The 12294-nt window shown below is 58.5% G+C and overlaps 1 protein-coding gene across 1 annotated transcript in view; it reads right to left on the minus strand.

Annotated features, from left to right (window-relative positions):
• STK32B (serine/threonine kinase 32B) overlaps positions 1-12294 on the minus strand; it is a 250413-nt gene that overhangs the window by 67987 nt on the left and 170132 nt on the right. Inside the window, exon 4 of the mRNA XM_051829718.2 lies at positions 3113-3286. Within this exon, the coding sequence (XP_051685678.2) occupies positions 3113-3286 (174 nt within the window). The remainder of the gene's footprint in view (positions 1-3112; positions 3287-12294) is intronic.

The raw sequence follows: 12294 nt of genomic DNA on the forward strand, positions 1-12294 counted from the left end.
CGGGGACGGGGAAGGCGACGACTCCACTCGGGCAGCGGCAGTGCCTTCTCCTTTCCTCTGCCTTTTTGTTCCGTCCGTGTCCAGGAAGGCTTGATGATCACCACCCACCTGCCTCCTTCAGTTCCCCTCTGCAAATGCTGATCTCTCTGCAAAACACCTGCACAGACACCCCGGAAAGAGGTCTCCCCACGCTGCGGGCGTTCCTTTGCGGGGCCAAGCTGACGCATCAAGTTAGCCCTCCTCAGTGAGTCAGAGGATCAGAGCCACTTGAAGGCATCTGCTGGAATTCGGTGCACGGCTCCAGCCAGCTGTGCGGTAACGGCGACCGCGCCCTTTTCTGCCCATCCTGTCCCTCGCACTGCCCCAGGACAGTTGACATCTATTCACTAACGTCCTGGTGACTCAGCGTTGGAGGGACATAGGCCATTTATCGCGCACCAGGGTGAGAAGGCTTTTGCTAATTCATGAATGACACACACATGACTCATCAGTGAAGAACTCTCCCTCCCAGCACTTCCACCGAGGCGCCACGCGCTGCCCTTCTGGTCCACACAGCCCGGGGCTGCAGCCACAGCGCCCAGGGCCACAAGCCTGCATCCCCGAGTGGCTGAGCCGCTGGGACCCCCGCACAGTCCCTACAGTATTTTTCGTCTCCTTGTCCTTCCTTGTGTTGTGATGTAGGTCAAAGCTACGCACACAAATATAGCTCATGGGCCCCAGCTGGATGACCCCAACAACGTCTGGCTCATTCCTGCCTACCGGTTCGTCCCCATTCCTTCGGCCCCTCCAGGGTGGACTCCCGGCGTCCGACTCCGTACCTGTTCACGGTGTGTGGTTTCCTTTGCTGTTTCATTCTAGGCTTCTCACTACCCAGAGGAGGACTGAGAAGTCTTTGCTCTTCCGATTCCCCAGCGGAGCGCTGCTCGCCGGTCCGTGGACTCCCGGGATTTAGGGGATTATGACAGAGCCGGTTTGCTCAGTAAGACGCGCTCTCCAGAGATGACGTCTCGCACGACGTTTTCATTCCCTGCAACTAATACCTGGCTTTTTTTTTTTTTTTTAATGGTTGAGTTTTTTTGTGATTTTCTCACTAAGGCGACTTTGGATTCTTTACGAGCTCATCGGTCTCCTCCTAAGAAAGCCAGCTGCATCAGGAGTTCTGTTGGTCCACTTATTCTACAGGAGTCCCTTCCAGGGTCTCACAATGCACCCCGATCGGAACCGGAACCAGCACCAGCGATGGGCTACACCACCGGGCAGAGCTTGCGCCCGTCCGGCATCCGCGGGAGCCCAGCTTTCCCGCCCCCCTCCTTGACTCACACCTTCGTGTCAGACCCACCCCATTGTCCCACGGCTCGAGAAGAGGTGGCTGTGAGGTCCGCTCCTGAGACACGCGCCGCGGGAGAGGCACAGCTCGTGCGTGTTGGCGGCCACGTCTGCCCTGCCTGCCAGCATCCGAGAAACCCACAAGCCCTCTAGGTTTTCAGCCTGCCTGACCTGCTGCTCTTCTGGGGACGCCCACCGCGCCAGGAGTGTGGGGGTCTGTTTCCAGCCTTCTCACGGCGCCCTGGCACGTTCTTGCAGTTCGGAAACCCATGCATTGCAGGTTGTTTGAGGATCTTTTTCCTCTATGCCTTTGCTGTTCTGTCTGGTGTGGAGGTTTCTGGGCTGGTAGGCTAATTTTCTTATCTTTTCTCTCACATTTTCTTCTTATCTTTTTGTTCCACTTTATAGGAAAGTACAAAGACCAACCTTCCAATGCGTCTTGAGAGCTTTGCACTTTCCATCTTTAATTTCTAAAGGCCTGACGCTGTTCTCGGAATTAAAGGTGGACGTCTTGTTTTACACTGGCACAAAGCCTTCCCGTCCCTCCGCAAAAACTGACCCAAGTGAGTGTGCTGTCTCCAGAGCCTTTGCTTACCTCGAGTTTTGCTTTTCCCCTTTGACGCTTGCGGCCGATTTCCCGGGTGTCTGACCGCCCGTGGTTGTCGCTGACCCGGCTGGGAGCTGCTAACCCCTGAGTGGAGCTTGCGGACCACGAGCTGCGTTCCGAGCTGCCACGGGCGACCTCCGATGTCACAATCACTGGGTCCCGGCCCCTCGGCCGTCGCCGGAATCTCCTGACGATGGCAGGGAGGCACCGTTCTCTGGTCCCTTTTAGATCACCTTGTTGGTTTCAGTCCAATATCCCAACCCAGGGGGGCTTGGGTTTAGCTGTATTCAGTGGCCGACCTTTCCATGACCACTTGGGGCAGGGAGGGACCGCCGTCCAGTTGGGTAGGGCGTGTAGAACGGCCGGAGTCCTTCATATTTCCTAAGAGGCTTGCCGCCAGTTCATCCTCCTTCACCCTCCACTGCCCCCTCACGGACGGCAGGTGCTGCGCAGTCCTGAGCCGTTGGGGGATGCTCCAGTCTCTGTTCTCGGCGCTCCCCATGACAAAATTCATGGCTGGGATCCCAAGTGACTTACACTTTACCTCGTCCTCCCAATGCCCCCTAATGCCTGGCTATGGTCTCTGCTTGGTTTTCCTCATTCTTATGGATTTGTCATGTTTCAAATATTCCTGATTGTCATTTGAGGAGAGCTTTGGGAGGGAGAAAGCGTAACTGCAAACGCGTGTGCTTCATCCATCTCAGCACACACGCTCCAGCCCCTGTCTTCTGCAAGTCTTCCACAGACCGTGTAAGGCAGAGGCAGCTCAGCGGGGACCAGCACAAGGCCACAGGGCACGGCGTTCGGGCCCCCGTGCAGGTGTCCGCTCTGTGGCTGGCAAGAGGACCTCGTGCAGGAAACCGGCAGACAGCAGCGCTACGCCCGTGGTCAGGAGGCCACTGTGACCCCTCTGACCCGAGACACCAGGGACAGAACGTCCCAGTCTCCCCAAGAGCAGGGTGGGGTGGGTGCAGGCCCGAAGGGGGGCCACCCTGACTCGGCGACAAGCCAGGAGAATGCCAGTCCCGTCATGAACTTATCCTGACCTTCACCACCTCCGCGCGCTGCCTCTTCCAGACGACTTCAGGGACGAGGACCCTCCCCCCGCCGGAACAGCGCTCCCCGCACCCTCTCCTGCCGGCCGCCGCGCCCGTGCCCCCCACGCCCCCCGCCGGGTACCTGTGGATGATGCGGTAGCGCTGCAGATACTCCAGGGCCAGGGCCAGCTCGCAGATGTACAGCTTGACCGCCGCCTCTGTGAAATGGACGCTCTGCTGCAGGTGGTAGCGCAGGTCGCCCCCCAGCAGCAGGTCCACCACCATGAACATGTCCTCCTCATCCTGGAAGGAGTACCTGGGGGCAAGGAGGGACGCAGAGGGTCAGGGGCGGGGAGAACCAGCCACATCCTCGACATCACTGCCCCCATTCTACAGAAGCGCAAACTGAGGCCCAGAGCGCAGCACTCACGCTGCCCGAGACCTGGTGCCACGGGAGAGGAGTGGAAGGCTTCCCTCTGTGTCGTCGGGGCCAGCGCATTCCCTATATAGCAAAGGAGGACTGAGCGTGGGTCAGTACTCAGAAAGACACGTTCAAATAGCAGCACTGGACACGAGCGGAAGCTTTAGTCTGATGTCCTCAGGATCCGCAGAGGCCAGCCTGCAGCGATGCACCTCTGCCCCCCGCGGTGCCCGTGCCCCACGCGAGCACTGGGCTGTGGGACTGCACACTGCTGGTCGTGGCTGGAACGCACACACAGGCTGTAACTCGGGTGTGCAGCTCCGGGGACAGCCTGGTGCAGGCAGATGCCACAGGAGAGGAGTTCCTAACCTACACGAGGGAGCCCCAGTGTTGGAAGGGGCCTACATGCCCCCTGCTGCGCAGACGGGGGTCCAGGAGACCAGAAGTGGCTGGCCAGCGGTCACATCGCAGTCATCATTTGCAGTTGTTCAAATCAGGGCAAGGAAGAGGGCAGGCGTTTTCTGAGCTCTCGAATCACGAATGTTCCAGTCGTTTCTGGAACGGCCACCTTGGGCAGCAGCTGGGCTGTGCGCTGGGGACACTGGGACCAAGAAACTCAGGGCACAGGTGTGCACAGCTGCCCACAAGGCAGGGGCTGGTGGTCGGGGGCCTTTCTGGGGAGCAGGCAGCTGGTTCTCCTGCAGCTGGGGCTGGGGCACAGCACCTGGGGGAACCTTTGCCAGTGAGGGCCATTCCAGGCCAGGGTCACACAGTGGGGCCCGGCACGAACCCAGGCTGGGAGGTGCGTTCGTAGCCCGTTAGCCCTAAGCTGACCCTGCAGTGTGGGAGTCAGCACCGACGGGGGCGGGCATGAGTGACAGCGCTGGTCTTCGTGGACGAGGCAGACACAAGGGCAGGACGGCACGCAGGGTGCTCTGAGGGCAGCAAAGGCCCAGGACTACCCCTGAGCCTGCCCAGAGACCCCCAGTACTTCCTGGTTTGGGGACAAAGGACCCCATTTCTGAAAGTTTCAAGGCAAACCATTGTTTATCCAGAAAACTTTATTTTTAAAATTTTAGCCCATTTTTATAATATTTTACCAACCAATAGTTTTTAAAAAACGCACAGAAAAGTCTATTGTAACCTAATGTCTGTTCTATTTCAGCGATCTGTTGGCTTGTTACCATGCCAACATCAGATACTCAATCAACGAACACTTCGTGAGCACCTCCATGTGCCAGGTGGGCAGCGGGCGAGGTCTCAGAGCAACAGGCTGGGGAGAAAGCAGGATCAGTTAGCCAAGGAACACATTCAGAGAGTGACGGGTCCGGGAAGCAAGGGGGTCATGGAAAAGGGGCGGGGCTAATTTAGAAGGGGGTCTGGGAGGCCCGCTGAGACCCCCTGAGCTGGCACAGCCACAGGTAGAGACAGCTGTCTGGGGCATGAGGGCTCCCGGGCAGGACCAAGTAGGGAGCATCTGGTGGTCACCAGGAGGGGCGTGGCCAGCGGCTGGCTGGCAGACAGTAGGGCCCGGGGCGGGGCGGGGCGGGGTGGGGTAGGGGGGCCGAGGAAGGCTCTGGATCCCGGCTCCGGGGAAACAGAGAAGTCAGCCGTGAGTTCAGGCTGAGGAGTGGCCTGTGCTTCTTCCTCTTCCACAAAGCAATGGGTGGGGGAAGCGGAGCAAAGCCAGTGGACACTCACTGAGGGCCTCCCCTGGCGCTGCTGGCCTGGGAGAACCTCTATCCACCCAGCAGGGTCAGGCTGTGTCCCCCTGAAGCTCCCAGATTCCTATGTCCACGGTCACTGGAGGTGGAACCTTCAGGAACAACTTAGAGCTGGGTGAGGACACGGCGGGTGGGGCCGCCGGGGTGGCGCTGGTGGCTTCGTACAAGGAAGAGGGAGCGGGGCTGCACACGTGTCCTCCCCCTGGGTGAAGGCCCAGCCGGGGGGCCCTCGCCAGGGGCTAGCGCCACGCCCTCATGCTCCCCACATCCTGGGGCGTGAGCCCAAGAAACCACTATTGCAGACGAGTTACCCGGCCTGTGGGTGCGGTTACAGCAACAGGAAGTGGACCTGGACTCCCTCCCGTCCCTCCTGCTTCACGGCAGCACTGGGGCAGGGGCCACCAGCTCAGGGAGGACAAAGGTGGCCCCGCAGCCTCTAGGGGGCAGCAGGTGGACGGAGCTCTCCTGCAGGGCAGGCGCAGCCTCCACCCGACAGGAGGTCCGCAGGTCAGCGGAGAGGTCATAGCTGGAGGCGCCGGCCTTTTCCAAGCTCAGCGGCCTTTTCCAAGCTCAGCCGCTCCCAGCGGGCCCGCGGGGTTCAGGAGCTGCACCCACGCAAGAGCTGGGAGGAAAGCAAGCAGAGGGCCCCGACACGCTGGTGCGCGTGGCCGATAGCCTGGAGGGCGCACGTGGCCGACACCCGATTCACGCTCCTTCCCAACGCTGTTTCCGCCACTTGTGCCCTTTTATACCAATTCTTAGAACTCAGCATAAACGTGTCTGTTTTCTTGAAAACCTCTGATTTTTGTTGGATTTCTATGTCAGACAAAGAGAACTATTTTTTTTAAATGGTAAAACTGTTTAACCAGGAACATAAAATATCTACTCTGGTTTTCCTTTATATCGATAAAGTTTTACAATTATTTACAAAACAGACACAAGGCTACTTCAGTTTCACGAAAAATGCCCAGTATCTTATAATTCCATTTGTCCACAAACGCCTTGAAGTACCCGTGTATGTTTATTTTATTTCAAGGTTTTATTTATTTTATATACTTACATTTTATTATATATTTTATTGAGTTAGTTATTTTTATTTGATAGGCAGAGAGACGGAGGGGGAGAGAGAGAGAGCGAGAGCTTTCATCGTCCACTGTTCACTCCCGGAATTCCAGAAGCCAGGAGCCAGGAGCGCGATCCAGGTCCCCGAGGTGGGCGGCAGGGACCTGGCCACCTGCGCCATCACCAGGCTGCCAGGGTCTGCACAGGCAGGAAGCCGGACCCGGGGCCTGAGCCAGGCATGGGAACGCAGGGCTGTGACATGGGACACAGGCGCCTGCATCGCCAGAGGCCTGCCTAAAGCAAAGCGGTTTTTTGCTGGACTCCAGTTGCTGATATTTCATTTAGGAAGCTGATATTTTTCTGTTTCATTGTCCTGATCCAGTTCTGGATGCCGTCAGCTGTGCCTGCCTGTCCCCAACTCAGGGGCCGCGTACAGAAAACTCGGCCGGTGCCTGCGTGCGACTCCTGTGAGATCCTCCTTCCCTGCTCAGGGGTTCCTGGTGCTGTTAGGGGCTTCATGCTCCTCTTCCTCCATAGCAAGCGTCCGGCATGAGCAGGAGGCCCCGCGCCCTGGCCACCAGCGGCGGGCCAGGCGCGGCCGCGTGTTCCATTGGATGCTCGGGTGCTCCCTGGGTTGCTATGCAGATGCGAAAGAAAAGTCCCCTCTCCAGGGTCAACGGGCCAAGTGGCTGCTCAGGACTCTGTTACCCAAACGCGTGGATCAGACCGACCTGCAGAGCCACGCAGGGCAGAGAGCTGTCCTGAGAGAGGGGGGCCGGTGGAGGTGCTGGCTCCAGCCTGGCCAGCACACAGACCACCCACGAATGTCGTATTTCCATGGGCTGTGAGAGTGTTTTTTTTTTTTAAAGATTTATTTATTTATTTGAAAGTTAGAGTTACAGAGAGGCAGAGGCAGCGAGAGAGAGAGAGAGAGAGAGAGGTCTTCCATCTGCTGGTTCACTCCCCGAGATGGCCACAATGGTGGGAGCTGCGCCGATCCTAAGCCAGGAGCCAGGGGCTTCTTCCAGGTCTCCCACGTGGGTGCAGGGGCCCAAGGACTTGGGTCATCCTCCATTGCTCTCCCAGGCCACAGCAGAGAGCTGGATTGGAAGTGGAGCAGCCGAGACTTGAACCGGCGCCCACATGGGATGCCGGCACTGCAGGTGGGAGCTTTACTTGCTGCCACAGCGCCGGCCCCGAGTGGGTTGTTTTCACTTAAGCTACTTTACCTTGTGCTTCTGAGTTCACTGTTTTCTGTTGCTATAGTTCAGTGCCTGGTGCTGGGTCATTTATTAAAAAAAAAAAAAAAAAAGCTGTCTATTTGGCTCAGGGTTTGTGGTGGGGGGCTCTGAGAGCACGGGGCGGGCACTTGGCAAGCATCTCGCGTGGCCTCCTGACAGGGCCGAGGCCTCACACGGCGAGACGGAGCGAGCCCACCAGCTCGGGGCTCTCCTCTTCCTAACAGGCGGGGGCGGGGAACGCCCAACCTGTGGGGCACGCAGAATCACCTGGGACCCCAAATTGCACCCATCTGCAGCAGGCTGACGGCTCAGCCGATAGATTCATGGGGCCTGTAAGTGAGGGTAAAAATGTCCAAGTGGCCCTTGGCAGAAAAAAGGTTCCCCAACCCTGGTATGAAGCCCCCAGCCCCCTCCCGGGAGCCCCAGCCTCATCACCTCATTCAACCCTGATGCCCCCGAAAGGCCTCGCATCCGACACCGCTAACTCAGGACCCTGAGGATTAACTTTGCAACACGCGCACTTCGGGGGCTGCGCTCACACCCCAGGTGAACTGAAACAGTAACCTGAGACCACATTCCGTGTACCTGCGTTCCGCGTATCCGCTCCTGCAGAGCTGCCCAAAGCAAAACCACAGGACTCAAGGACCACACGCCTCCTGCAGCTGCTGTTTGTATTCCAATGGATGCTGGACTATTGCAACATTATGTTCATAACCGCTGCGTTCTGCTGTCTTCAGCTCACAGCTAAACTGTCGTCTCATTCAGCATTCCATCCGAACTCACGGGAGGAGCAAAATGAATTATCAGGGGGAAACTTGTGGACTGCGATGAATTCTAAAGCGGAAGCCCCAGATGCAAAGAACAATGATGGAAGCGGTAGTTCTGGAATTCGGGTTGGGCTGTTTTTGGCTACACATCCATACCTTGCCCTGTGCTACTGACTTGCACTCCCTAGGAAACCTGATGTGAGCTGGAGAGGAGAGGACGGCCTTTTATTTGTCTCTCTGTAGCTGTCTGCTGTCCCACGGCTCTGTGCATTGTCCACCGTGCTGCTGCTTGTAATTATGTTCTCACAATAGGGCTGCACGCTGCCCCAGGACTGGGCAGAGCCCAAATGGGAAAGCTGCGTTCCCTCACAGTAACCCCGACCCAGGGAGGGGTCTGGAGAATTGGGCGAGCAGGTGGTGGGTTCTGAAGACACAAATCACAGCCCGGGCATTGCCATAGAACAGCACGAAGAAAGACATTTCTGCATTGACTTTTAAAAAAAATTAGTAATTTCGTACTTTTCTCCAAAAAGGATTCAAGTGACTTGCAAAATCCATACGCCATCTTGCAATTTAAAATAAGCCAAAGATTAAACTGAGGAATAAAATGGAAAAGGAAGCAGGAAAAAAATGCCTGATTTATGGGCGAAGATGCCGTGTGCTTGCCCTGGCTACGAACGGGCTCCCGTCTTCCCCAGCAGCCTGAGCGAAGGCAGCAACAGGATCGCTTCCACGGTTCAGGGTTATCGTGGAAGAGAAATTGTTTCGGAAACACATGATCTCTTCCCGGCCCTGGAAGCACCGGGGACCGTCTTCCACTGGCTCCTGCCGACGATGGCACGCTGTCAGCGTGAACAGTCTACCTCCACGAAGGAACTCCAGCAGAGCAACAGGCAGAGGGGGACTGCTCTCCGGCGCCCCTCGAGTTGGCTGACGGCATGAAAAGTCCGGTCTCACAAAAGCAGAGCTGCACAGGGCCACGCAGGTGGGGTCTTGTGCGTCACGTCCCTGAGGGGGTCTGGATGCTGGTGCCACGTCCAGGCAAAGTCCCCAGATGTTCCACCCCAGCTCCCCACGTGACACGCTCCTCACTCCGGGGGGGCACCCCCTGCTCCTGCCCTCACTCCCTCCGCAGCTGACAGCAAGGTTACCACCTGCGAGCACTTCTGGTCCCCGGGGACACTGGACAGTTTTGGTGGCCTCCCGTGGCCAGGGATGCTGGCAAATGCCCTACAGCGCCCAGCACAGCTCTGCCACCAGGAAGGCGCTGACCCCGGATGTCCACGGTGCCGAAGCCGACGAGCCCAGCTTTAGACCGACGCCCCCTTCTTGAAGCAGCACGCCCTCATCCTCAAAGACGGAGGTGCAGGTGGTGGCTCCTCACTGCGTGCCAGGCACCACCCAGCGCTGCGTTGCAGAAACTCATCTCACGCCCCCAACCACCCACTGAGCTGGCAGTACCGTGAACTGTCGGATGACTGAGGCTGGCGGAAGTTCCACAAGGCCCAGCGTGACGCAGCCACGGGGCGGCAGAGCTTGGGGGTGACCCGGGTCTGCAGGGTCCGGAACCCGAGTCTGAGGTTCAATCTTTGTCTCCCGGCACTGGCCTTGTCACTGCTTCTCTGGTCTCTTCTTCCCACCGGCCAGTGAGTGAACTCTGCACACAGGGACTCGGCGGCTCAGCCCTGGCCTGCATTTACCACGTGGCCGAGAACGTCACATACTCAAGAATGAGTGGGTGGCCCGCACCCAGAGCACTGTCTTCTGTGTGGGGTGGGAAGCCTCCGTGCTGGGTAGCCGGGGAGCTGTTTACATCAATGGCGACAGGAACTTCCTTGCTCTCTGAACTCAAGCCACAGATCAGCCTGCATGGTTCCAGAGCCTTCCCCCTCCCACCCGGGGAGCAGAGTGACCACGCCACGCGCTGGGCAGATCTGGAAGGGGGCGTGGCTGTGCTCCGGGCAGCCCTGTCCGGCTCCCTCCCTGCCTCCGGACTTCCCTGCCTGGGGCTGCATCTTGTCTATTCCCTGCTGTGGCAAGGACCTGGCCAGCCAAGTGGGGGGCCTGCAGGTGACCCCAATTCCTGGGCCCAGGCGGTGACCCCGGTCTGGAGCTGAGGAGTGAGCAAAGCCTCTGCCGATGCAGATCTGAGCTGACTTCTGCCATCATCCGAGTCAGCCACGGCCTGGATGCTCCCGCTGACCACCCTCAACCCATGTGACACCACTGTCACCCTGCATTCCCTCACGGGGAGACCAAGGCCAAGGAGGTGGATGGGTCTGAGGCTCCGAGGTAGGTTTCTTTCTGGACAGCGCGTCGTGTCCTTGGTCGCCAGCCTGGGAGGCTTACAGATCAAGGCCAGCCATGCTGACCACTCATGACAGCACACGTGAGCACGCCCATAACAACACGCGTGAACACGCTCGAACAGGGCGGCACAGTTGGAGCCAGGCCGCCGCAGGCCAGCTCCCGCTGCCTCGTCAGGGAGGCGTCCTCATCCTCTCCACGAGCCCTGTGCCCCCTCGCAGGAAGCCCCCTCGCCTTGAGTGGCGCTGGGACCCTCGAACCCTCCATGTCTTGGCCCAGTTGTTCTTCCTGGGGCAGAGTCCTGGAGGGGCAGAGGCAACCCCGGCGGGACAGCCCCTCCGGAGGCCTGGCAGCCCAGCCCAGCCCCGCCCCGCGGCTCCAGCTCCTCCCCTGGGTCTCACTGTAGGGCCCTTGCAGGGTTGCGGGCTGAGTATCTCCTTGGGCAGCATCACGCCCACTCCTGGCGCCTAGGGGGTGCACACAGAGCGGGGCTCGCCTGCTCCATCCCCTCCCGGCCAGTCTCAGAGATTTAACACTCGGCCAGCGAGGAGCTAAAAATAGCCCTGTGCGCTCCTGCGATGCAATGGCTGGGTGCTGGGCTTTCTACCAGCTCAGATCGTACAAGCAAAAAGGAGTTATCAGACCCGAATTGTGCCTGATACATATAAGCCCTTACTCATATTTTTAATAGCAGTCACAATAAAAAGCTTTTTTAAAAAAATCTCAATTTGACTTGAGCCGCAAGAGCCCTCAAGCCACTCAGATGTGACGGCTCTCATTCTTCGGAGCAGACGGGCTCTCGCCCCCTCCCGTCCTGGCCAGCAGACCCAGAGATGGGCCACCTGCCACGTGCCACGGCGGGCACAGTGGTGCCACCCGACTCCTCAGCCGCGGCGGCTTCCCTGTGAGGAGGCAGAGGCGAGCTGCCAGTCCCACCCGCTCACAGAGGGGCTCTGGGGGCTGCCTTGCACACGAGGGACTGTTCTCATGGCTCAATGATTTTATTCTTCTTAATCTGCATCCTGCAGGCTTTGAAAGCGTTCGCAGTGGCTGCAGAAGAGTAAGAACGCCTGAGAGAGGGGGGAGAGAGAGAAGAGAGCAAGGGAGCAGCCGACGTGCTCACAAACAGACCCTGCAGGGACCCGCGGCTCCCACCTCTGGCAGTGCAGAGAAAACCAAGGCCCAGCAGATGGACAGCGTGGCGCCCCCTGCCGGCCGGCGTCGAGCCACTCCCCCAGGGCTGCATGCCAAAAGAAATCTGGAACTTCTCCTTTTAGTCCGTTTTCCGCTGTTTTAGCAAAAAATACCTGTGTCTGGGTCGTTTATAAAGAGCAGAAGTTTGTTTGGCTTGCAGTTCCGGAGGCTGGGGAGTCCAGGAGCATGGCAGGGCACCGGTGGTGGTGTAGGCAGGCAGACAGGAGAAAACTGATCAGGTTTGGGCTGGAAGCCACGCCTTCACCACGCCCCCTGTGTGACCGCATCCCCCTACCTGGCCCCACCTGTGTGCCCACCTGCCAATCAGGCTAATTAACCACTCCCATGTGGAAGTGGATTAAAGGCCTGGGACATGGTGGGCCTGTTAGGCAGGAAAGTCAGAAATTGAGCCTATGTGTGTGTGAGACAGGCCTGAAGACCAGCACCTACTGCGGAAGCCCCAGAAGCCCAGCATCTGGCACTTCCAAGTCCTGCCCAGACCCTGAGAACCTCCCAGGTGGCCCCAGCCCTTTCCCCAAGAGAATCCTCTCTCCTCAGGACCAAATGGGTTACCTGATAACGTGGGGCAATAAAACCCTCTCAGACGC

The sequence above is a fragment of the Oryctolagus cuniculus genome, chromosome 2 (genome assembly GCF_964237555.1).
Source record: "Oryctolagus cuniculus chromosome 2, mOryCun1.1, whole genome shotgun sequence".
Taxonomy (NCBI): Eukaryota; Metazoa; Chordata; class Mammalia; order Lagomorpha; family Leporidae; genus Oryctolagus; species Oryctolagus cuniculus.